The sequence below is a fragment of the Myiozetetes cayanensis genome, unplaced genomic scaffold (assembly GCF_022539395.1).
Source record: "Myiozetetes cayanensis isolate MyiCay16 unplaced genomic scaffold, myiCay2020 scf5-8, whole genome shotgun sequence".
NCBI lineage: Eukaryota > Metazoa > Chordata > Aves > Passeriformes > Tyrannidae > Myiozetetes > Myiozetetes cayanensis.
In genome coordinates this window covers 19,569,994-19,593,778 of record NW_026087742.1, presented here as the reverse complement: position 1 = coordinate 19,593,778, position 23,785 = coordinate 19,569,994, and the positions used below count along the sequence as shown (strand labels likewise).

At 37.1% G+C, this 23,785-nt stretch overlaps 1 protein-coding gene across 11 annotated transcripts in view; it reads right to left on the bottom strand.

Annotated features, from left to right (window-relative positions):
• The window catches only part of ABI3BP (ABI family member 3 binding protein), a 138,455-nt gene extending 120,753 nt beyond the window's left edge, over positions 1-17,702 (bottom strand). For all 11 annotated transcript variants that reach the window (XM_050332356.1, XM_050332357.1, XM_050332361.1 and 8 more), the window contains exon 1: positions 17,536-17,702. In XM_050332356.1, the coding sequence (XP_050188313.1) occupies positions 17,536-17,614 (79 nt within the window). In that variant the 5' untranslated portion in view covers positions 17,615-17,702. The remainder of the gene's footprint in view (positions 1-17,535) is intronic.
• Between the last annotated feature and the right edge of the window lie 6,083 nt (positions 17,703-23,785).

Below are 23,785 nucleotides of genomic sequence, written 5' to 3'. Positions count from 1 at the left end.
GTGTTTGCCAGCAGAAATTCCACATTGATCTGCAAGCGTTCTCTTCAACAAAAGTTAGTTGACTGCCAAAATCACTCTAAGGAAAGGACTCTTTGCCTGTAACTGTTAAAGACAGCTTGATAAATCAGCTGCATCATAAAGGAACCAGCCACCAACAACTCTTCAGAAAGAAGAGAACAGCTACAACTAGTCTGAGGAATCCAGCTGCGAGCACCATAGTTTGGCTAGTTGGAATGCATAGACAACAAGAGCCAAAAGCAAACAAATATTGAAACTTAAAAAAAAATTAACTCTCAGTTACCTAATTAAAATTCACTTCTTTAAAATGTGAGAGCAGCTACAGAAATTAATATGCAAAACATAGAGCTGGACAATTGCTGTTCAAGCTTTGAACCTACCATTGATTACATCAACTATCTTCTTTTCTGTTACCACCACTTTAATTAATCATGGAATAGTAAAGGAAGAGAAGGAAGAATTCCTAAGCACTTGCTACCATCTCTTATTCCTACCGGCTAGTTCATGTTTAGCTACAAGACAAACAAAGAATTCCAATTTTCTACTTTCACAACGAAAGTTCAGTCAAAGCCTTCTGATTCAAGTCTAACATCCCCCTAAGAAACTACCACTGCAAAGCAGTCTGCAAAGGCCAAATAGTATCTACTAAAAATAGATTTATATAATTCTTTGCTATTTAATAACTGGAGAAAAGTAAGGCAATACACAGAAGTAGTTCATTGGGCTAGTTGCATTAAAGCAGTATCTGTTCAATAATTGGGAGCAGTGGTTTTTCCAACTTATAAAACCAAATAAAACCATGACTTTGCTTCCCAAAAGGAATAAAAGAACAAAAGAACTTTGTTTCATTAACAAAGAATTAAAGGTTTTGAAATTTGGTGTCCTATGGCCCACTATTGTTACATTATTGTTGGTAACAATAGATGTAGAATTAGTTAAAATTGTCAGCTGGTATCATATTCCTGTTTCAAGGAACACAAGAGAACATGGGTGATGGGATGACTGGAACAAGAATTAACTGTCTCTCTTCTGTTTCTACCTGAACTGCAAAATATATCCTGGCCTTGTCAAATGGAGTATCTTCAGCTGAAGAACACTCTATTTCTTTCTCCATCTTGAGAAAGTAAGTCAGTAGCTAGCTGATAGATTATTAATTAGTAATTAACACATCTAGAACTAATCCTGGGGTGTTGATATAAGAAACTTCAAGAATGAAATATAAATTAAATAAAGTAACCGGTTTTTGTTTTGAAATTTTTTCATTTTGAAATAAATTCACTTTGGTATCTTACATTTTGAACTCTCACTGAAGGCTCAGCAAAAGCAACGCTGGGGTGAAATGTTACTTTCACTCACACTGCCAGTCTGCTGCACTTTCAGTGTGTACAGTCTCTTGTGATCAAATACAGCCCCATTTTTATTTTTTTTTATGCGTGGAGTGACAACCCTCGAACTCTGCCCTACAAAACTAGAGGGTGAATACAGCTGTATTGTATTACAGCAAATTTGGCTTTGTCGCCAGAATTCCTTTGGCCTTACATTGAGTTTGTTTTTCACCGTTTCAAAGATTTTAGAGGGCATGAAAGCAAGACCCAGCACTGCCTCCCAGAGTGCTAGACAAATGAAGCGTGCCTTATGAAAATATATTAACACCATCTATTTGTAAGCACCACTTCACTTATCCAAATCACTCACAGCAGTGCTTTGACTTTTCCAAATCTGGTGCCATAGTACCACCAGGCAAGGTTTCAATGATAATCTAACACTGTGTAACTTTTATTGTCTTCTATTTTACATTTTTGTGTTTATTTTGGCTCCAAAACGTGGAGAAATATTGGTTGGTTGGCTCAAAACCAAATACAGCTTAAAATGGGAAACATTCAAAAATAGTTCCGTTTCTATGTAGTAGAATAAACAAGACACACTTCGAAGACAGCCACAGCCACAAAAGCATGGAATAATTTAGGGTGGAAGGGACCTCTTTAAGTCATCTAGTTCAACCCCTGCTCAAAGCAGACCTCATCAGATCAGGTTGCTCAAGGCTGCATCCAGCTGAGTCTTGAGCATCTCTGAGGACATAGATTCCATAATATCTCTGGGATAACCTGTTCCAGTATTTCGCATACTTTTGTTTAAAAAAAAAAAAAAAAAAATCCTAATATCCAACTGGAATTTCCCATGTTTCAATTTGTGCCCAGTGCCTCTTATCATATTACTGTGCACTTCTGCAGAAAATCTGTCTTTGAATCCTCCAGTCAGGTAGGACGATGTCAGATCATGTTTCTCATCACAGATTACATAAAACACCAACTCTCTTAGCTAAAAAATTCCCATTAATGAATACTCTCAATGATGAAAAGAGGTGCCATTTAAAAAGGGCAACAAAGGATACTTAATTAAGGGAGGATGAGCTAAAAACATTGCATATGGTTTTGTCATTTGCATGGGAAGTTCCTCAAATAAATATTTTTTCTAAGTATTATTATGCCTACACTCTGTACATAAGCCTAATATTATTTCAAATAATGGATATATAAATAGAAAAATAGGCTGCCAACATACAAACATACAGTCAACTTGCAAAACACAAACATGCATGTCTATCTGCAAAGACCTAATTCATAAGCTTTCAGCTTGCAGGATGTCTTTGCTCAGGCAGCTTCCAAAAAAAAAGATGAACAAAAGCATGCTTACTCTTACCTATGGACCAACATTTATTACACCGAGATCCATTGGCACATATCTAGGGATGAGCAGCCAGAAAAGTTTCAGCAGTACAATTCCTGCTCAAGTCTTAGCACACTTCTTAACCTGAGTTTCTCTGCCCCCAAACTATCAATTCAAATGCTAATTTTTTTCACCTAAATGACACTGTTTAGTACAGAAATGGTAGATTTTCCTTATTTTGAATATGGTGCTTGATAGATTGGGTTAATAAAACTTGTTATTATGAAGGGGGATACTTATTATAACCAAAAACTAGGAATTGATTCCACCTTATTAAAGTTGTGAAGTTAGCATCTCTTTTCCACTCCCAGTGTAACTGAGAGTAGATGCGATAGCATGGTAAGAAGAACCTGTCCTATAAGTAGCAGTAATTTAAAAGAGAAGAAAAGGCATCACCAAAGAAAGACCCAGACAACCTAAATTCCATCTAATTTCTGATGTGTAGTACAAGTTGGATGCCTCTGATGAGAATCTATATGTTAAAGAGGAAGACACCTTATGTCAGCTAACAGAGAATACAGAATTTCCATCAAGTCTCACTGGAAAATACACTAGAACAAGTTGTAGCAAGCTAAATTCAAGGCCAAAATAGAAAATTTAAAAAAAAAAAAAAAAATCTTACTTTCATATAACCCTCAGCAGCTTCTCTTGATGCTGAAAGAAATCTTTTCAGACAGTACAACCACAATGCAAACACTTGGTCCAGTTATTCTTTACAGATATTACATTTAATGACCTGGAGCTGCCAGCTGGAAATTTTGCCATCAGTTGTCTTGTGCTTCAAGAGCAATCTCTTGGAATTCTGACTTCACTACTTGCCCAGCTCAGAATAAAGATGCATTCAAGAGATATTAAAATAAATTCCTTCTTGTCTACACCTTCAAAATACTTTTATTTCAACTATGGTACCTTTTTTAGGTGCATCAACATTCTCACCAGAATGCGCACAGCAAATAAAATAGCATAAATTGTAATTAAATTATGGTAGAAATTCACTACTAAAGGATCTGAAATGTCCAGTAGGGAAATCACTCAATACAGGTGTTCAGCTGAAGGCAGTGACTCACCAAGACATCCATAGGAAGAGATGTCCTGTGAGGGCTCAGGATCAACCCCTTCCCTTCCTGTGCCCTTTCTCACAGCACTCTTTCAAAATTACTGACACATTTTCTTTTATTTGCAATGCATATTTAGTTTTATTAATGCTAATCAGAAATATGCTGCTCTTAAATGATATAAACAAAATAGATACTTCTCAGAGAAAATGGTTAGAGTGTTTGTATTACAAAGCTACACTGATTTTAAAACTTCCTCTGCCAATTCCTCTCCAGTGATTACTACAGCTCAGAATTGAGTTAATAAGCTTGTATCTCATTATTACCTAAGGAAAAGTTAGACCAATGCAGAAGTAAAGGTGTAGTTATCATCAGTTCCAGCTTCCACATGTCTACATAAATCAATGTACCAAAAGAAATTTGTTACTCATATGCTGCCATCTTTTTCACTTGTTCTCAGGTCATTCAAGTACTTCTTTGAAGTTCCACTTCTACCTTTATCACTATCTCCCTCACAAGTCTCCTTAAACATGTTGGTTTAAAATTAGGTTTTACTGGACTTATTAGAGTAACTATACTTATTATTAGGGTGCAAAGTTTAAAGGAGCCTGGATTTGAACTTGTGATCCCACTGCAGTCCAACCCCCAATCCCAGCTTTCACTCTGCATCTCATTTTCTATTATTTGTTAAATTAGCAAACAGAATTGAAAACAAGCAAGAAAACTGTTGTTTGAAAATAAAGCTTGCAACTCTGATGGAAAATGGAACAGGAGTCAAACTTCCGAAAACTTCTCTGGAGTGACTTCAAACAACCTGACCCTGGCTCCCCCTGTGAGAAAATCTTAGGAAGTTCAGCTCCTTTGTGTGCCCAGTCTGTAAACTCATCTGTGTTTAAAGGCAAAAATTTAGTTTAAATAAATTTCAACATTGAACAATTCAACGTGTTGAAGGATAGGGAGAGAATAAAGACCATGTGTTATTTTCAATGCATAATTCCTTCTGAAACTCCTTCAAACTGAATAATTTTTGACAGGTATTACTTTTCAAATAAACAGCACACTAACTTAAAAGGACATTATTTGTCCAGAAGAAAACTCCTTGTTAGTGAAACAACCTGAAACACTTATTTCAGTTTAGACTATGGATCACTTATTTGCAGTAAGATAAAATTTAATTTGGTTCTGATGTCATTAAGTCCCCCAGGGCCTTGTGCCCTGGCCTTTCTCTTAGAGCTAATTGTTTGTTGTTGTTTTTTCCAGACTGGCCTGGCATGTATTTTTCTGGGCTGATGTAACTTCACCTGGACAGAGCTGATGAGACAGTGACTGGTCTTTCCAATGCTGGCTCCTTCTCCTGTCCAAGGAAACAAGTCCAAGGCAACTCCACCCAGGCTGGGCTATGAAAAAAACTGTGTCCTGGCCAAAGAACCTGACAGATTCTGCATAGAGGTATTCAACAAAGGCATGCAGAAGACTGTGGTGAGCAAGAAGAGTCTCCCAAGTTTTCTAGGTCTGACTTCTATAAGCCTTCAAAGAGCATCAGCCGATGCAGACAATAAGCGACAAATGTGATATTTGGACATGGATGCATATAAGGCAGTCATATTTTAGAGCTGATCAGTTGAATAAAACCATGGAATTTTTTTAACATCAGCTCCTCAATAGGGAGAGCTCAAAAAAAAAAACTAAGAACTTGAGGAGATGAGGAATTCATATGCTGTTGGTTGAGTTCTGCCCACAAATTAGATTGAAGTGATCATTACTTAAGGCCACAGACCTTAATGCAACAAGTTTCTTAAAAACACATTCATGGGCAGGCAGGGCATTATTACTGCCATTACCTGTTCAATGACAGGCAGTGTTTTGCACCACCACTTCCTTAATCCACTTTTCATCTACAAATATCAATGCAGTTTTTGAAGAATCAAAAATCAAAGGCATAATGAAAGACACTACCTGGAACTGCAACTGCATTTGCTTCTGTGAGAGGAGTGAAGATACTATACTTTATAATCCAGGATGTTAACATTCATAACATTCTTTAACATTCACAGAGAATCTGCTACATGGGTTAATGTGTACCCAGACTGAAGTGAGGTACTAATACTGCAACAGCCATTTTGAAGTCTGTTCCTTACATGAGATCACTATCTATTACATCGTAATAAATAATTTAATTTTTTATTTCTCTGTGTGACTTACTCATCTGCAGGTCTTTTGAAATACTTGGGAGGAGTTGGATTTAAAGGAAGAATATGAAATAACCGATGGTAAAAAAGTATCCTTTCTACTGGTTTAGAATAAGGCAGCTTTGAATTAATATTTTAAAAACCCAAGCAATAATAAGTTGATGTTTCCATGTATATCTGTATTTGTAGAACAAAATAGGTAATACTGAAATCCTCCTTCTCTGACAAGTATTACCTTACTTGCCATACTCCAAGCAATTAGAAGTCTTGAGCTCAGTATCCTGTAAAGTTGGCTTAGACATTTTCATAGCTAAGATTGTTTTAACTACTTCTCTGATTCAGAAACTGTTATTATTTTTAAGGACAAAACTGCTTAAAGATAGTAGTATTTAGACAGCTTCACAGGCTATACTAACAGAATAAATTTGAAACCTGAGTGTCTAGTCTCTTATCTCATAAGCCAGTGCAGAGAGCACTATAAAATAGTCCAACTTGATAAAAACCTAGAAAAAAACCAGACTTAATGACTAGAGGCACAGAGCATGTTTCCCAGGAAAAAAGCCTGAATAAGTAGGAGTCATCCAGCTTAGAGAAAAATAGGATATGAAGACAGTATCTGATTACTGGCATTGCATACCAGGGGAAAAGGGTGAGTGCAATTTACTTCAACTTTGACATAATTTCTACAGGTATTCTTCTTGTCAAACTGGAGAAATGTACACTGGAGACATACATTACAGGGTAGATGGAAAACTTGGCTCAAAGAAGTGGTGGTTAAAAGTCCAGAGTCCTCTTTGATACTCTTTCTGGTTCTTTAGCAATATACAGTGTAATTCCTAAACTCATTTTAATGCAGGAAAATGCTTTGTGCTTTGGGAAAGAACTTGGGTTGAGCAAACAGAAGCAGGTGAGTTGTCCATAATGATCTGCTTTCAATCTGAAGGAAGAAAAACTAGATAGAGGCACTCATTCAGAAATAGTTAAAATTCTATTTCTAAATCCCCCATTACCCTGTGTATAGTTGAAACAGAAACCTTTAAAATAATTTGCATTAAAAGATGTAAATGGAATGGTATTATCCTTTCTCTGATGTCACAATGGTTTTCCACTCCCAGTTGTGCAACCATCACATGAACACACAAAGTATTTGAGTTCTATGCTCAAAATAACACCCAAGACATACAGGACTTCAAACAGTGCAAAGATTAATAGCTGTGGATTGGCATTTGGCAATGGTGCTTGCAACATTCTGTGTGTCAACTTTGGAGTAAATTTCCCACTCTTCAGAGGCAGACAGTTGATAAAGCAATTAAATATCTGAAGCATACATAAGAATTCTTAGGTGCTGTTGTATAAAAAATTCTCAATTCAGAAAGCGTAAGCAAACTTCATCAGTTAACAAAAGCAGTAGTGAAATGAGACATTATGTTGTGCTTTGAGAACTGCAGTTGTGGCTTGTCAATGCATACAAGTCTATCAGCAAAGCTCTTAGCTGGTTATTCTCTTACAGTTCAGAAAGTTATAGACACAAAAAAACCCCCAACATTTAAATTAAAAAAAAATTGCTCTATGTTTCCAAAAGAACAATAAAGTGGTTTCACTTCTGTTCCTGATCTCAAAACTGAACACTCTCACACATGTCTATGACACTTGCTGGATACAGCCCAGTCCTATAAGGATTGATTCCAACTGCACATAGTTTTTCCAGCTGGAAAATGTTTCTCATCTTGCACCATTAAATGAGACGGATCTCAAGACTGATGACCTGGTTTCTTATTAAAAAAAATCAGAGGTGATCCTTTTTATCTTCTATATTGTTCCACATTCTGAGTTTGCTGAGATCAAAGGAAAGATTCTGCAGTTGAAACATAGCTGAAGAAAGAAACAACAGATTCCCAGTATATCTTTAATTAAAAAAAGTACTAGTAAAATAAATGTCAGGATTTTAGAATGTATTATCAAATTCGAAAATTTGATAGAAATTCTTTTTCAGCAATATGAACAACCTGTGAGCATGTGACTCATCTTAGAAAAACTAAAGTGCAAAGTAAATGGTTGCAAACCAATGGATTAGAGGAAAAAAATTGAAAACAAACATAGCAACTATACAACAGGTAAAATAAAGCTATGTGTATGATTAAGGGAGTATTAAGATAAGATAAACACTTATTTTTGCTACTAAAAAGATATTTCATCTTTTCTCCCTCTTATTTCCCTTCCTACCCAGGATATGGCAGACAAAATAGAGTTTATGTTCTCTGACTATATTTCCAAATTCTTTATTCATTACATCACCTACTCTGTATTCACCCCTTTTCCTTCCATCTACATGGATGAAAGAAAACAGCGGGGAGTAATCTCTATTTCCAACACATTTATGTCCAAATTTACTTTTTTTTTAATATAAATTTTCCAACTTGTGTTTTATTGAAAAAAGATGCCAATAAAGGATACACGAAAGGAAAGCTTATGATAATTTTGGGGTAGGTTAGGGGCATGTACTTCTATGCACAAAACCATCAGCTAAGTAATCTTTGTATGTCTGACTTTGCATTTTTACTTGTACTTCACTCAGGCACATATCCAATTCCTCATGGAGAATTTACAGTATGTAGGAAGTTATGTCTCTCTCATTACTGATCTTGTAACTCAGTGTGCAGTAAATTACATTAATTCCCAAGGAATGTTCTCTGACTTAAGAATATATTAAGTACATAAATATTGCTCCACGACTTCAGAGTTTTAAAATGAGGTGGTCTTTCCTGTGCCAGAATTGTTTGACAACTGACAAGTGTTTCAATACTACAAAATAAATTACTGGAAAAAAATCCAAAAAGGGCAGGTCATGGTAAAAAATTATTCACAGTGCCTGAAGTTTCAACACTGAAACAGGGCATAAATAAGAGTATCTATTCCCTGCAGCAGCTGTAATTTTTCTTCATCCTTCATGCTAAGAACAACCTGACATTGCCTTCAAATAAATATACTAATAGCATATGATGTCCCTTGCTAATTTCTGCAAGTATCTCTTAGTGGAAAGGGAACACAATAAACATCTGTTGCATTACTGAAAAACTTTGCTTTCTAAGAATTCATTGCTGCATATAAACAATGTATACTAATGCCTTTATCAACTGCTGTTAGACCATGTTACTAAAATTGTGAGAGTACAGGGAATTGAAAAAGCCTGGAAGATTAAAACAAAAAATTTTTATGCAATCCCCAAATGATTTTGTTTGTGTGGATGAGCATGCCTCAGCATGCTAGGGAGTCCATGTGAAATCACACTCATGACCTGCTTACTTGTATGCAAGTTTAGTCTAAGCAGAGATCTTCAACTGGAGCAAAAATCCCCAGATGTGTCAACAATTCAGAAGTTCTTTAGCTCAAAAAATACATAATTAGTGTTTAACTTCTTTAAAAATATCCAATTTATTATGGTTATACAGACTTGATAAACATCAGTACCAAGTCAGAACAGATTTATCAGCTAAGGAGCACTGAATAGTCAACACATGCAAGGAGACAGTTTTATTAGAATTTTACTAGAATTGCCAGATTTTGTGTTCCTCAGAACTAAAACAAAAAATAGGAAGACATGCTGAAGAGATGTAGCATTTGTGCTTGTCACATCACACCTAAAAGCTGGTGCTCCTCAGTAAGGTAACTAATAATGAGCTACCACGGTGGAGCAATTTCATGGTAGTGTTCACAACAGTAAAAAGCTGTTAATAAGCTTTGTGACAAAGGAGGAAGGCCTACTGATTTGAGCTGAACATGCAACCCCATCACTTTTACCTGAGTCAGCCCTTCATCAAACTAAGAGAATTAATGGTTCTTAAGCCTGACTGCAGCTATTCCCCTAACAAGCTCTGCTCCAGTGTACACTGTGCTATAAATAAAAACTCTGCCTGCCATTTAATCCAGCTACTTCAGTGTTTGTGTGAGCCAGAGGTAATGGAACTCTGCCAAAATGTTCAGGTCAGACAGTAGAGCTTTCTTCCTATTATTTGTAACCCAAAGCTCAATTCCTTACAACTTTCAGAGTATTACATCCATTCCTTTATTTTCAGCATATGCTTGTGCATGTTGTACAGACATACTGGGATTTAAAAACAAAAGTGATAAGGTCTGAAAGTTTTGCATTTTTCTTGTTCATGTATAGGCTTGAACCATGGTAATGAGGGAATCTAAACTGCCAAAAAATGTTTTCACTTCAGAGTCAGAAAACAACCTTTGGGATATTTCAAGCTTACATATTTTTGACAATTTTATGTGTTCTAAAATTACTCCAGACTTTTACATCATAGAAAGAAAAATTAAAGTGAATAATTAATATAAAGCAGATATTGCAAGCAGATGACAAAAGAAGAAGAGATTTTTCCAAATGCAAGTTTAAAAATAATGTTATCCCTCATCCCTGTTAGACCTCTAAAATTGGCCAGGTTCCCAAGGTATTAATTATGTAAACTCATATCAAGCACTCTGTGGCCATTTATAGATTCATAAACTAATGCCACAACTGCTGGTGATAGGAAAGAATATTACGATCCTTTACCATTCTGTTGAATTGTGCTTTTCCTGAGCAGATTTCAAGAATAATGAGAAAGCTTAGAACTATGTAAAAATGCAGAAAGAACCCTACAAAAGAAATTCCCTGATACTTTGAGACTCTCTTTTGCCACTGACTCTTCAGCTTGAATAGGAGTACAGAATTACAATTTCTTATTAAGTACAGTGACACCCTAGTGTTAGTACACCACACACACACACACACATACACACAAAAATAAAAATAAGATCACATACAGAGGTTTAGTCACTTAATTAAGCTGAATTTTATCAAAGTGGATTTATTCACATGGAGCCCTAATGTCTTGACATACATGTTCAAGGTAAACAGGATTTACATAAAAGCCATGGCTACAATTACCCAAAGAAAAAATGTTGGGTTCACTTGCCTCCTGTATTTTTCTTCCAGAAAACACTCCAAATAATATTAAATTACTACAGAGTGATGGACCTCAACAACAACTCTAAAGGATTTTGCAAAACAGGGGTTAGATTTTGTCTACCAGCGTCTGAACAAGTGCAGCAAATGCTCCCCTCCAGACTGGGAGAAGAGCACCTTTCCTCTAATAAGAAAGTATTCCCTACCTCCTTGCCTTTATGTCTAGAATCAACATAGCTAGTGCCTCAACTCTTTAGCAGCATTTTATTCAGCAACTCTGAAGTGGTGAAAACTCTGTGCTGATATTCTTGATGGGACCATCCTTACGTAACCTTGCCTGGATATCTGCACACTTTGATGACATCACTTCGATTGAGTGATGAACGCAAAAATATTCAATTCTGGTGACCATGGTTCTAATTGTAACTTCATCAACAGTAGAAATTCAGTTGGTGGTTCAAAACTTGACCTGTTCTTTCTTCACCTTGGTATCACACACGCAAGTTTACTCCAGTGAGAGACTTAGAGTTAATTAGAGCCAGAGTATAATGGCATATGATTGGTGTGTTTTGAGGGATGGCTGTGCTGGGAAAGTTGGCTCAGGCCTTGCCCACACACAAGGTTTGATTCATGATGCTGCCAGTAGTCATCTTCATGACCACTATTCTCACAGCAAAATAAGACAAATACATATTTCGTAAAGCAAACTTGCATTACATACATGTTGTCCTGTATTGTAGAAAACCCAATATTTAAATAAGGGCATTTGAATTAAGGCCTGTCAGGCAAGTCTGAGTGGTATCTGACCTATTTCCAGCTGTCCTCTTCCACTTGGGAAGATACTACAGAGGGGGCTGTTTTGTTAATGTCACCTATTTTAGGCTGTAGCCTTTCCAAAACACTAATATCTGCTTCTCTTCTCACCAAAATTTACCATGCTAGCAAGTAAGATTCCAACCATCTCCTGTGAAAAGCAGTAGTCAAAAGTGCTGCACAGCAACAAATTTATCTTGCTTACAAACAATTTCAAGTCTGCACTTGAATTTCCCCAAGGAAAAGAAATCCACTAGGAGCTGTATGAACACTTCTGACTACGGCAGGTCACTGCTAGCCATTTTTTCCCCCTGGAGCAGACAGAGCTTTCTGTTTGCACATGCAATGTGTAGTACACACCTAGTAAGTCCAAATACACCAAAGAAGCCTTAAACCCATTGTCCATTCACTGTGTCATCAGTCAATAGATACACAGACTGTACTATCCATATACTGTAGGTCTGGCCAAAGAACAGCAGCAGGATTTAGTCTCTCCCCTCAGGTGAATTATGTATCTTGTCCTGCTGGAATATCTAGATACAAAAGATTATATAAAGCAGGGATGAAAAAATATTCAGAGAGAGATAGTTGGGAACATTAAAATTAAAATGAAGAGGAGGAAGGTTATACAGATTACCCAGCAATGAGATCATTTTGGAGGCGATCATATGCTATGGAATTTAATCCTGACAGAATCCACCCAATATGTATCATCACAGTGTTGCACCACTGCCTGTGCCAATATAAAAATGGAATTCTGGTGTTACAGATTATCTTTGAACTTGGAAGGCTGACACTCAATATTGGGTTTTGATATGTTTTTGTGCAAGCCTAGGAAGCAACTGTCTGCATGATAAGATAAATTTGATTAAATGAACTGCTATAATAGCAACAGTCTGATGGGCTGTTTTCATTTTCAGTGAAGAATGAGCCAAAGTTGCCATGACATATCCATATCTGCTGACTGAAAACCTTAGCCACTCTACTACAACAGATGAAGGATTCCTTTAAAATTCTCATAGATCTTGTCACTTATGTGCCATTAAACATAAGAAAAGTATTTAACAAAAAACACATTAATCTTTCACTTCTCTTTTCCAGACACTAAAAAAAATGAAGCTCAATAGTTTAGTTCAAACTGACCCTCCTTCCTAAGAATGTTCCTTAAAGGTTAATGCCCTGTGCATTTTGAAAAATAGTTCCCAGAAAGACATTTTATAAACCATGGGGAAAAACAAACATATAAACCACATGTCATAGCACTCCTTTTGTGATATTTTGATATACCAGCTTCATTGCATGTTTAAAAAAACCTCAAGCTTCAGGAGACTTATCCCTGTCCTGCAGTTTCTGCCCTGCCATCCTACAGCTACCAAAAGGGGTGCTGATGTGGGGAGGGGAGAGGGCAGCGCAAAAATTTTAGGTTTGGCTGTTGCAGTATAGTAACTGTGGTACAATGAAACAACTCAGCATTGTTTTAACTTCTTGACAGCAGTAAACAAAAACACCTGCTGAGTTTATCCTCTGGTTAGTAAGATGTATTACGTAACATAGCACAGCCAGCAGATTCAGCTATGAATAAAATGAGCCCTTTCCTCTCACAAATGTCAACAGTTAGTTTGGAACTATACTGTAAATACAGCACTCACTCTCTGAGGGGTGTCAGTTATAATAACTTTAAATACAAATATTAGCTAGTAGCTATCTACAATATTAGATCAAACATATTCAATACTTACCAAACAGAGAAACAAATCCTCAAAGTAAAACTATTACTTTTCCTGCCTACCCCCATAGTTGACAACTGCAGATCCAAGAAAGTTTTGGATCTGGTTTTCCCTACGTGAGTCTGTAAATCAGACTTTTCTACATGGTGCCCTAAGGAATGTCAAGTCTTTACTCCTTTCCCTAAGAAGATAGCAACCAGAAGGAAGGTGAATTAAGGTTTCCAGGCACCTTCCTGGAAAGCAGAACAGGCCAAGCCTGAGTCCTGGAGAGTACAACAAGGATGGACCTAAATTCCACTGTACCTGATGACTAATTCAAATAGTAGGAAAACCACAGTGGTCAGAAACATGGATTAAAAACCCCAAAACCAAAACAAACCAGAAAAACATTCAGAATCTTCCTTTTAAAAATTTTATAAAACCGTAAGTTTATAAGGAGGGATTGACCCCAAATTCTTTTCAGCTCTAACAAAGCAAGAGAGAACATGAAGATACACAAAGCTATTGGAAACAAAGGGTATAGTGGAAAAGCACATTTCCATTCACATCTGTGTTGTAGCTGGAAAGTCAAGTGACAAAATCAAAAACATGAAATGCGTTTTTACCAAACACTAGGAATTTGTTCCACAACTGTTGCCTTCAACATTTGTATCAGCTCCAGCTGGAAAGATGCCAGTAAAACACGGTTTACAAGGCTGTATAATCTTGTGGACTGTATCCTGTAACTTGTTTATTCTTGGTTCTGAGGCTTTGCTTTCTCATCTCTCTCTCAGATTCAGGATTACTAGAACTCTAAAGACAAAACTTTTCGTCTGTATGAAATTCCTGTCTAGAGAGACAACTCTGCTTTCTTTAAGAATGGGCTGGAGAACTGTAAGAATTAGAGAAAGTAGGACAAGTTATAACTCTTACACCTATGCATTGCAACTGTTTCCACCCATCATTAAAAATATTTCAAGTACAACAGTGTTGAACTGAAGAATTATATGTTGGATGGCACTGACATAGTGGCATAAGGGAAGAGACCAAAATAAGTGAAAAATATCCAATCGTTCTTTCTGATGAAATAGAAAACTTTAGAAGCTAGACAAAGTGGAAGGGACAGTGGCTCAAATACTGCATGAAAGACTAACCCTAACTGTGCCATCATCTCTGCTGCGTCTGTGACCCCTCACACACTATTCACAGGCATGGACTACAGAATTTTCTCAGCAGCTGATCCCTCATATGAAACACCAACATAATTGTAAAAAAAGCAAGCATTGCCTCCACATTAAAACACAATACCCACCAACCTTCCCTTTCCAATTATGTTGCCTGTACTTACGTCTGCAAAATCTTAATGTAGAAAGAGTCTGAATTATGACACAGCTTATAACTGCCTCGTCACATGTCATTTGCTGCAGTAAATGTGACAAGGAACAGCAACAGAAAGGGTGTTCACCTGCACGTAGGGAACTATGCTAGGACCAGATGCAAGTAGAGGCCTTATTTTCTAGAAAGACAAAATTATCATAATACAGGATACACAGAAGCAGTGCAAAGTTTCCACTGGAAAATTTAACTGGTCTTTTGCTGATGTTGACTCCTTGAGTCATGATTGTAATGCTTCCAAATTACTTCTCCAACAGTGCCTTAATTTTTTAAGTCAAAATAATTAAAGAAAAAATTTCTTAATCAAGAATACTCTTTTGAGAAGAGCAATAACATTTTCTTTTTCACCCCAGTTAAACACAAATTTGTGGATGTAAAAGTATAAAAATATATGAGAAAATGGAGTGATTTGTATTCACCTCCTGAACAGCATATTTGCACACAATCTCTCAGACAGCTCTGGAAGTCACTGACATCCAAAGGGTGTACTGGCTCTGTTCCTCTGCAGCTGCAGGAGGCAAGATGTTCCTTCCACCTTGTATCACTGAATGGAAATCCCAGCCCGTGAGACCAGGGGTCAGTGTGTTTCACCTCCCATGGAAAGAAGACTTGAGCTCCAGAATTCCAAAGCTCAAGTAAGAGGGGCAAGATTTACTTTGATAAGCTGTTCACGTGAGTATCTGCACCACCAGAAGGTGAGTTTGGCTAGATTTTTTTCCCCAAGCTACAAAATTGATTCCACTGTTCCCCAGAGAGCAAGAGTGATCTGAAAGCCTCAGTCACATCCTTGGTGACTTAAAGAGCACAGTTCACTGGAATTTAAGCTTGCTTAGCAATGCAGAGTAGCCCTCTTAAAAGAATACTACCACTACATATCTTCCTTTTTAAAATGCTTTAAAATCCAAATGTACACTTTGCTTATGAAAAAAGTCTGTACTCCCTATCAAACAAGACAGTGTTGTAGAAGACAATCCTTTGACCATTTCCAGATAACAGCTAAGTACTAATACACTCTTTCTATATAGGACTTTTTCTATGCAGTCCTATTAAATAGCAACCAGAGAGACAGCTACAAACAAAAGAATTAGACTGATGTATTAATACTGCAATGGAAGAATCCTAAAAAAGCTGTTTCATTGAAAAGAAATGAACTTTCCACCTGCAGCTTTACGCATTTGGCAAACAGAACTTCACTTCTGCAATGTTATTTTAGGACAGAAAAAAATGCATGCCACAGTTAATCTTGCAGTGGATTAGAAGCCTTGTCTGAATTTCACAGTTAACATAAACTTAGAGTCCACTATTCTACAGTAGTGAGCAGAAAGTCCAGGGAAACCATTTAAAAAAAGACAAGGACTGGAAAAGTTCCCTCCCTCAATGTAAGCAATACATACAAGATTCAACTCTGCTCAATTTAATTTTTCTCTCTTATGAAAACCACTACAGTAGTTTACTAAAAGGTCATTTTTTTGATAAAATTTAAGTCTTACGGTCTGCTTGACTTGAACTGCACATCTACCTTACTCACAGCCCCACTATTAGCATTATGCAGAAAACACCACACTGACTCTGGAAGATGAGTTTACAAGAAAGTTACTTCCAAAAGAACATCATCACAAGGGGAAAAAAAAAAACAGGGGAAAAAAAAAAAAATCTCTTGAGGAGGGATGGGGGGTGAAAAATCAACTCTACTCCCCGAAAGACTTTTAAGTTCCCCATCTATGAAAGGGAATCTTCTAGGAAGCTCCCAAAGTGCTTATTCTTTGATAAACATTCTCCTAGGGAACTAAATCACAGCTTCCTATCTAAATGTCACTGGCTGCAGGAGAATGCAGATGTAAAATGCATTACAAAGCACGGTGGACTCAGACAAGCACTTCCACAAAGTGAGAGCAATACGTGCAGTACAGAAACAGTTGTGAAATTGCTGCTTCCATGCCAAGGTACTACAAAGTGATTTACAATCCAGATAGAAATATTCCCTTAATTTTATGCTGGGACTGTTATTCATGCAGTAAGTAATAAAATACTAGTAAAATGCCAGTGTTACATGTGTCACGTTAGCAAGGAAGAGAAGAGATCGCTGCCAGCTTTGCAAATCTACTGTACTTCCAGACTCCAGGAGAAAGGGAAAGTTAAACAAATATTCACACAGGTCTGGAGGGCTTTTGCTTCTTGTAGAAATTCTAATCAGTCATATTTCTCTCCTTCAAAATGCATACAATCTGACCTACTGCAGTCAAGTCCTGCTGAATTGCTAAAGATGGATATAAAGGGAAAGTATACAAGTTCTTTCAAAGACCGAATTGAAATCTTCAGCCAGCGACACAGGGTGCTTCTAAGTAACATTTTCTTTAAAATCTTAAACAGCAGACCTGCACAATGCTGTCTAAATAATTACAAAATCATTAAATACAGTAAATTTGTTTCATTGTACTTCTCACCAGAGTCACAAGATACCATGAAAACTTTTGAGCTTATTTTATTCAAGAGCTTTAAAGTTGCTCTCTTGTACCTGGACTTTGCCCTTTTGACTGACCTTCTTTTATCTCTTCCATTATTTTTAATCATTCCTGACATGTTGAAAGTGAATTTCCATAGCAAAACACAAGCACCAAAAACCCCAAAGCCCCACAACAAAAAAACAAACAAAACCCCAGAAAGTTGTCATAGCTACTTGCCTCTTGGCAATTTCTGAGCATTTCCCAGGTTTAGTGCAATATATCCACAGAAAAGAAGACAGACAAATCTTGACATCATGGTCACAAACCCAACCTCGCACTGGGAATGATTCTGACAGGTATCACACAAAAATACTGCAGCTGCATTTAAGTGAACTGTTCTCTCTGTGACAAGAGGCAGCAACACTTTGACACAAGCTTAGTTTACACAGTGGGAGGAGACAGGATGACATCATTCACTCCCACTGCAAAAGGAGAATCAGTGTTAAAAAAAATAAAAATATTACCAGGCTCCCTCTACAATAGTCTTCTGGGGTTTGTTACAAGGTCTTTTCCACCACTAAGAGCAAGAAATTACCATTTTATTACTTACATTCCATGCAAATAAAACCAGGAATATCAAACTTTCTATTAATGGAAAACTGATCTGAGATATGTTTTCACTGTTTTATCCAAGAAACCTGGACTTAAACTGCAAAAATAGCATTTGCAGTACTCAGAAAACTGTTTGCTTTATTGAACTCAGTGTTTTTGCAATGTCAACATTTTGCTTCAGGTTAATTCAAGCTAGATATGGCATTCATCCAGGCAAAATAAATACTAGTTTAATTTGACATGGCATTATAAACAGGTAGGGTAAATATTTATTCAACAAAAGAACTGGATTTGAAAAATCTAAATGTCATTTTTTTCACTTGTATCTGGCTTTGGCAATCTAAAAATACTTTATAATTTCCCCTTCCATACATGTCTGGTGAGTCAATGGACACAATGCACATTGAAAATAATCAGGCTATGCATCTCTTTCCAGGGGCTAGATCCTCTCAACAGTTACATAACTTTAAACGAAAAAGAAATTCCATTTTTCTATTAAAAGTTATTTCATTCCATGTTTATAATAAGCCAACTAAGCACAGCATTTGTTTCCACTCACAAGTGAGAAGATGGGAAAGAAAGGGTGAAACAGAAAAAAAAATGGTCACAACTGAATAGGGAAGAATTTAGTCCCAATATCTGCAAAACTTCCCAAAGAGATAAAATCTATTCAAGTAAGTAGTGATACATCTCTCTCCCTAAAAAAAAAAAAAACAAACAAACAAACAAAAACACCCAAAAACCGAACAAGAAAAACCCTAAACAAACACAGAAAAGCCCCCCCAAAACCCAAAATAAAATAAAAAAAACCCTAACAAAAAAAAACCAACAAAATAAAAAAACTAGTCAACAACCAAAATCAAACATACCTAGAACTTTACAATATGTAAAGTTCTTCAGTAAGCTTGGTCTGTTCCCACTCCCCAGTTGTCTGGACCTGATGTCATTCTACTTTCATAGTATTCTATAAACAGGGTAAATCACAGCATTCATACCTGGGCTGGGTAGAAACAGAGTAGTTTAAAATAAAAATATAATATATTAAAGCATACAGGAGCATTTCTTAAAAAACAGATTAATCCTGCATTTAAAAAGACCCCACATATGCCATAATTCAGGAAGAACTTCACAGCAGAAGTAACAGTAATGGTCTTAGAGACAAACCCGAGGAGTTTCAAGCTCTTCTAATCAATACGGACAGCACACGGTTATAATAAAAACAGTTTGACAATGGAAATGTGTCCCAGCCTCATCACACCCTCTCAATTCTGACATAGGGAAACCTTTTATTATTATTATTATTCACCAGCTCAAATCTGGGAATAACAATTTGAAAGTCAGTATTATAGACGGATCCCCAAAAAATCCCTAAACACTATTACCTCAAAGATCTTTGGGACGACTCAGATCCTGATTGTGAACACTCTGAACAGGTAAATGAAAGAAGTACCACTTAGATGACATGAAAAGATGTCTAAAAGCCATGCAGTTGGACAGGAATCTTCCAAAACACCACACCAAAAGAGCTTCAAATGACAGAAAAATCGATGCAGAGAGAAAATGTGCCATTCTTCTTTTTTTTCCAGTTGAAATACTGTTTTCTAAAGAAACCCCAGAAGTCATATTCTATTTTTTCTCTTCAAAATTAAAAACAAGGAATCAAGCATTTGATGGAGTAGTCTCTCAGGAGAAGTAATAGGAAAAATTCCTCCTTGGTCACACAGAGCTGTCTTTTGTATTAATGTAAACTGGACTCTCCTGGTTTATCTTATGGCAAATTCCCTTTCCTTTAAAAGATCACACGACACCTTTCAACAAGACACACAAAGGCCAACTTCTATTCAGAAAAATCTCTGTGAAACCTATGAGTCATTTGGCTACCTAACAATGTCTCTCATAGACAAATATGCTGCCGTCCCTGCTTTCACAACCACTTGCTTCTCTGCTCCTGTGCATTATCTGACCATGTCTGCCCTGCTTAGGTACTCTGTATAGACATTTAACCTTCTCCTTGAAACCCTGGCAGGCTATCCACATCCCTATTCCTCTGATAATTCTGGTAGACCATAGTTCTTCTCAACCCAGAGTTCAAAAACACATCAAGATGAATTTCCATCAGTCTTACCAAGGACACACTTCACCAAGGACAATTATGGTTTGATAAGCAGATGAAAGTGTAACTTTCAGTTAAATATATGCCAAGAGTCCAAAATTCAGTAATATAATATTCTCCTACAGTTTTCCAATATACTCCCTGCATCTGCATCATCCATAGAAGATCCATAGACGATCAGTGATTTTGTCCACTTCCTTTCTTACAGGACTAACCTTTCGCTAGGAAACCTCTGTTACATGGGAAATGAATAAACACATCAGCCTCTGCTTTCCTTTTTCCTAAATTCTCTTGCCATTCGATGGATGTTGAGTACTGCTGTGCAAACTGAAACACGGAAAAAGGGAGCTCCTGGAACTTCAAACACTATCCTGCACTACTGGATGTATCCAGAATGCTGTTCAAGTACCCAATTTCTCCTCTTGTTAGAGGGTTGGTTGACAGTATCCATTTAAACAGAGACAGAATTTCATTTCAGTTCACAGAAGTTATCCATACCAGTATGTTCCTCAGATTCCTCTCATCCATACAAACCTGGAACTACATTACCCACTCTTTGGCCCCTCAGAAGGAAAATATTAAACAAAGATTCAGTTAATGACAGTTTTGTGTTATCCCTTTAGCACAGAAGGCGGAAAGAATGAGCCAAATGCAGTAATGACAAGTCTCAAACAGATCAAATTTGTTCAGGGAAAGACAAAACACCTGATCTCCCAGTGACTCCTCTTCAGCACCAAATTAATGGTTAGGTAACAAAGTCAAGTACTCAAAAAGTTTACTTGCTTACCTCAACTTCAACTGATTCTCTCTGGGGTACGTCTCAAAACTGAAGATTTCAACAATATAGTACCACAGCTAGTCTGGGAGCAGAACAGAGCTTTTCTAGTTCTATTTTAATAGTTCCCAGGCCAGAAAGTACAGTGAAAGCAAGAGCAAGGGAATAAAAAGAAAAAGTTGTGGGGAAGGAGAAAGGAAGAGCAGGAGACGGGATTTTGCATTTTGATTCCAAATATGAATATGTTTTTGTTGAGATTTGGGCTTAGTCCCAATTCACCTATCATTCCTGATTATTTTCACAAGCAAAAGCCAAGGTGACTCAACTCCTTGCTGTTCTAATTTAAAGCAGAGTGTGCAAAGCATAACCTTAAAAAACCAAATCCTATCTTCCCTTTGAAAAGCGTAATAATGTTGTGTGGAGCTCTCCAGGAGTAAGGACTTGCAGTTCACTTGGGCAGGTTTTTTTTTTTCCACAGCATTGCTGGTTGATGCTATACATTTTACCAGTTCTTGTCAATTATTTGAGAAGTGTCATAAAATATGCTATATAAATATTAATTACAATTTTCATTCTCCTGTGTGTGACTCAGTTATTGGACTCTTTTTCTTGTAAATGTCATGGGAACTCCTCTAAAGGCCTTCAGGAAAAAAGAGATGCCAAAGAACATTCTTTCAGATGTGTTGCTTAAAAAAGAAAAAGAAGGAAAAAGAAAATCCTGCATCTACTTTCTGAGAGTCTGTAATTACTTCTTTCCTAATACCCCAATGTCATTTTGATGAGCAAACAGTTGAATGCTTATGCCATCAAAAATACAGGGTCACATGTTAATCTATTATTCAAAGGTAAGATATATCCATTTAATAGCATAAAAATTACAAGGTCAGGGCATTCTAGCCATCCCTATCCCAAACTGAGTTCCAGATCTCCAAATTAATGGGATCAGAGACAGAAAAAGGAAGAAATTCAGTGAAAAGGGATGGACAAAACAGCTGGTTCTTGTGACATTTTTTGCATAGTTTATCAAACTGTTTAAGCACTCAACTGTTTGATACTTGTAATTTCTAACAGTGACTCATCTTTACTAACAGGCATTGTATTTCACCAAAGTTCTGCATGACATGGAGTGAAGTAAGAAAAGCATTTATTTAACTTCTCTATTAATTATTGACTTATTGTTCCCTTTGTGATGAAAATAACCCAGTACACTCCCGCAGTTTCGACAACATCATGACCTGCCATATGGAGAACTTATGTGATTTAAGGTTTTCAGCTCAGCCACTCCTGCCCGATCTCAAGATTTGGTATGATGTTATTTGGGGTTTACTTTACCTTTTAAAATTTCTTAACAGGTTTTTAATGACTCCAGGGAAGGAATCTGCTCAGTCTGCATAGGCTCCCGTTATGATGCCTGCTCATCCTCATGGGGAAAAAAATTTTTCCTCTTATAACCAGTCTAAACCTCCCTTTTTTCAGCTTGTGCCCATTTTCTCCCACACTCCCACTATGCAGCAGTGTGAGGAGCCTAGCTACATCTTTTTGGCAACGTCCTGAGAAGCACTGTAAGGGCTGCTGTTGGGGTCCCTCAAGCTGTTAGGTTCTCTTCTCCTGACTGAGCAAGTCCCATTTCCTCAGTTTGTGCTCCAGACCCTGACCATATTGCTTGACCTTCACTAGACTTGGTCTAGATTATTGAAGTCTGTCCCATATTTTGGGGTGGAGTGAGAGGCCAACACTGGATGGTATCTAGAGAACCACTAGAGAATTACCACCACCAGAGAAGTGGTGATTAGTGGGGGGCAGTTACTTCCCTCAGTCTCCTGGGCCATGTTCCTGTTCATACAGCCCAGGATACTGTTGACCTGCCTTGCTACCAGGACCCACTGCTGTCTCCTGTGCAGCTTTCTCCCCACCAAGATCCCTAAGTCCTTTTCATCAGGCCTCCTCCCCAGGCTGTATCATTGCAGCCTGGTTACTCTCATCCAGATTGAGTACTTTGCAGTTGTTAAATTTCATGAGGTTCCTGTCAGCCCATTCCTAGATTCTGACTAGGTCCCTCTGAATGCCAGCCCCAATCTCAATATAATTTCTATTTGAAACCACTCTCAAGAAATGGAGCTTCCTTGAGCAAATACTCAATGCATTTAATATTTATTTGAACAGTTCATCACCTGAAGGATTCTCCTTCGCTGTTACATCTTAACAGAAGTAAATCTGCCTGCTGTCCGTGAAGAAAACTACCTTCATCTTCTCTATTATCAATGCATTTGTGCCACTTCAGATAATTAACACAAATACAGCCTCTCTATTACTGGATTACTCTAAAACATTCCTTTCAAACATGTCCTGTCTATGCCTTTCCTGCCAGCATATCTCTAAATACTCAACACTGTCTGCTTTAACAGAATCTGACTCAGCTGAAATTCAGGCAGAAGCAAAGAGGAAAATACAGAAGGGCATTTGACAATATTGAGTCCCCAACAGAGTAATTACATGAATCAAGAATATCTTAATATATATTCATTTTCATGGGACTAGAATGAATTTTGTATAGCCTAAAGTATTCTCAGCTATAATTTAATTATTTTAAGTATGCATAAAATGTGAACAAATACTTTAAGCACCAGTTCTCTTAGATTCCTTTGAGAGAAGGGTTTCCTATCCACGTAGTACCTAGTCTCCATCTTTCCATACTACATTACAATCTTCCACTGCAGAAATCAGCCCTTCCTTGTCTCTTCCGTTCTCTCTCCACAGTATGTTTGGATTTGTGAAGATAATGTAAGATCACAGTCCAGATTAGAGAACTCAGACGTGAAGCCTGGAGTCTACAACAATACACTAGGATAGGATACAAAACATCTCTTTTGAAGTCTAGAATACGAATGTTGATGCCATTGGTTATTCTGCACTGAAGAAGAGATGTCTGTCCATCTCAGACCAGCAGAAGCACCTTCCTCTGAAGTTAATATTGATTTATTTATATA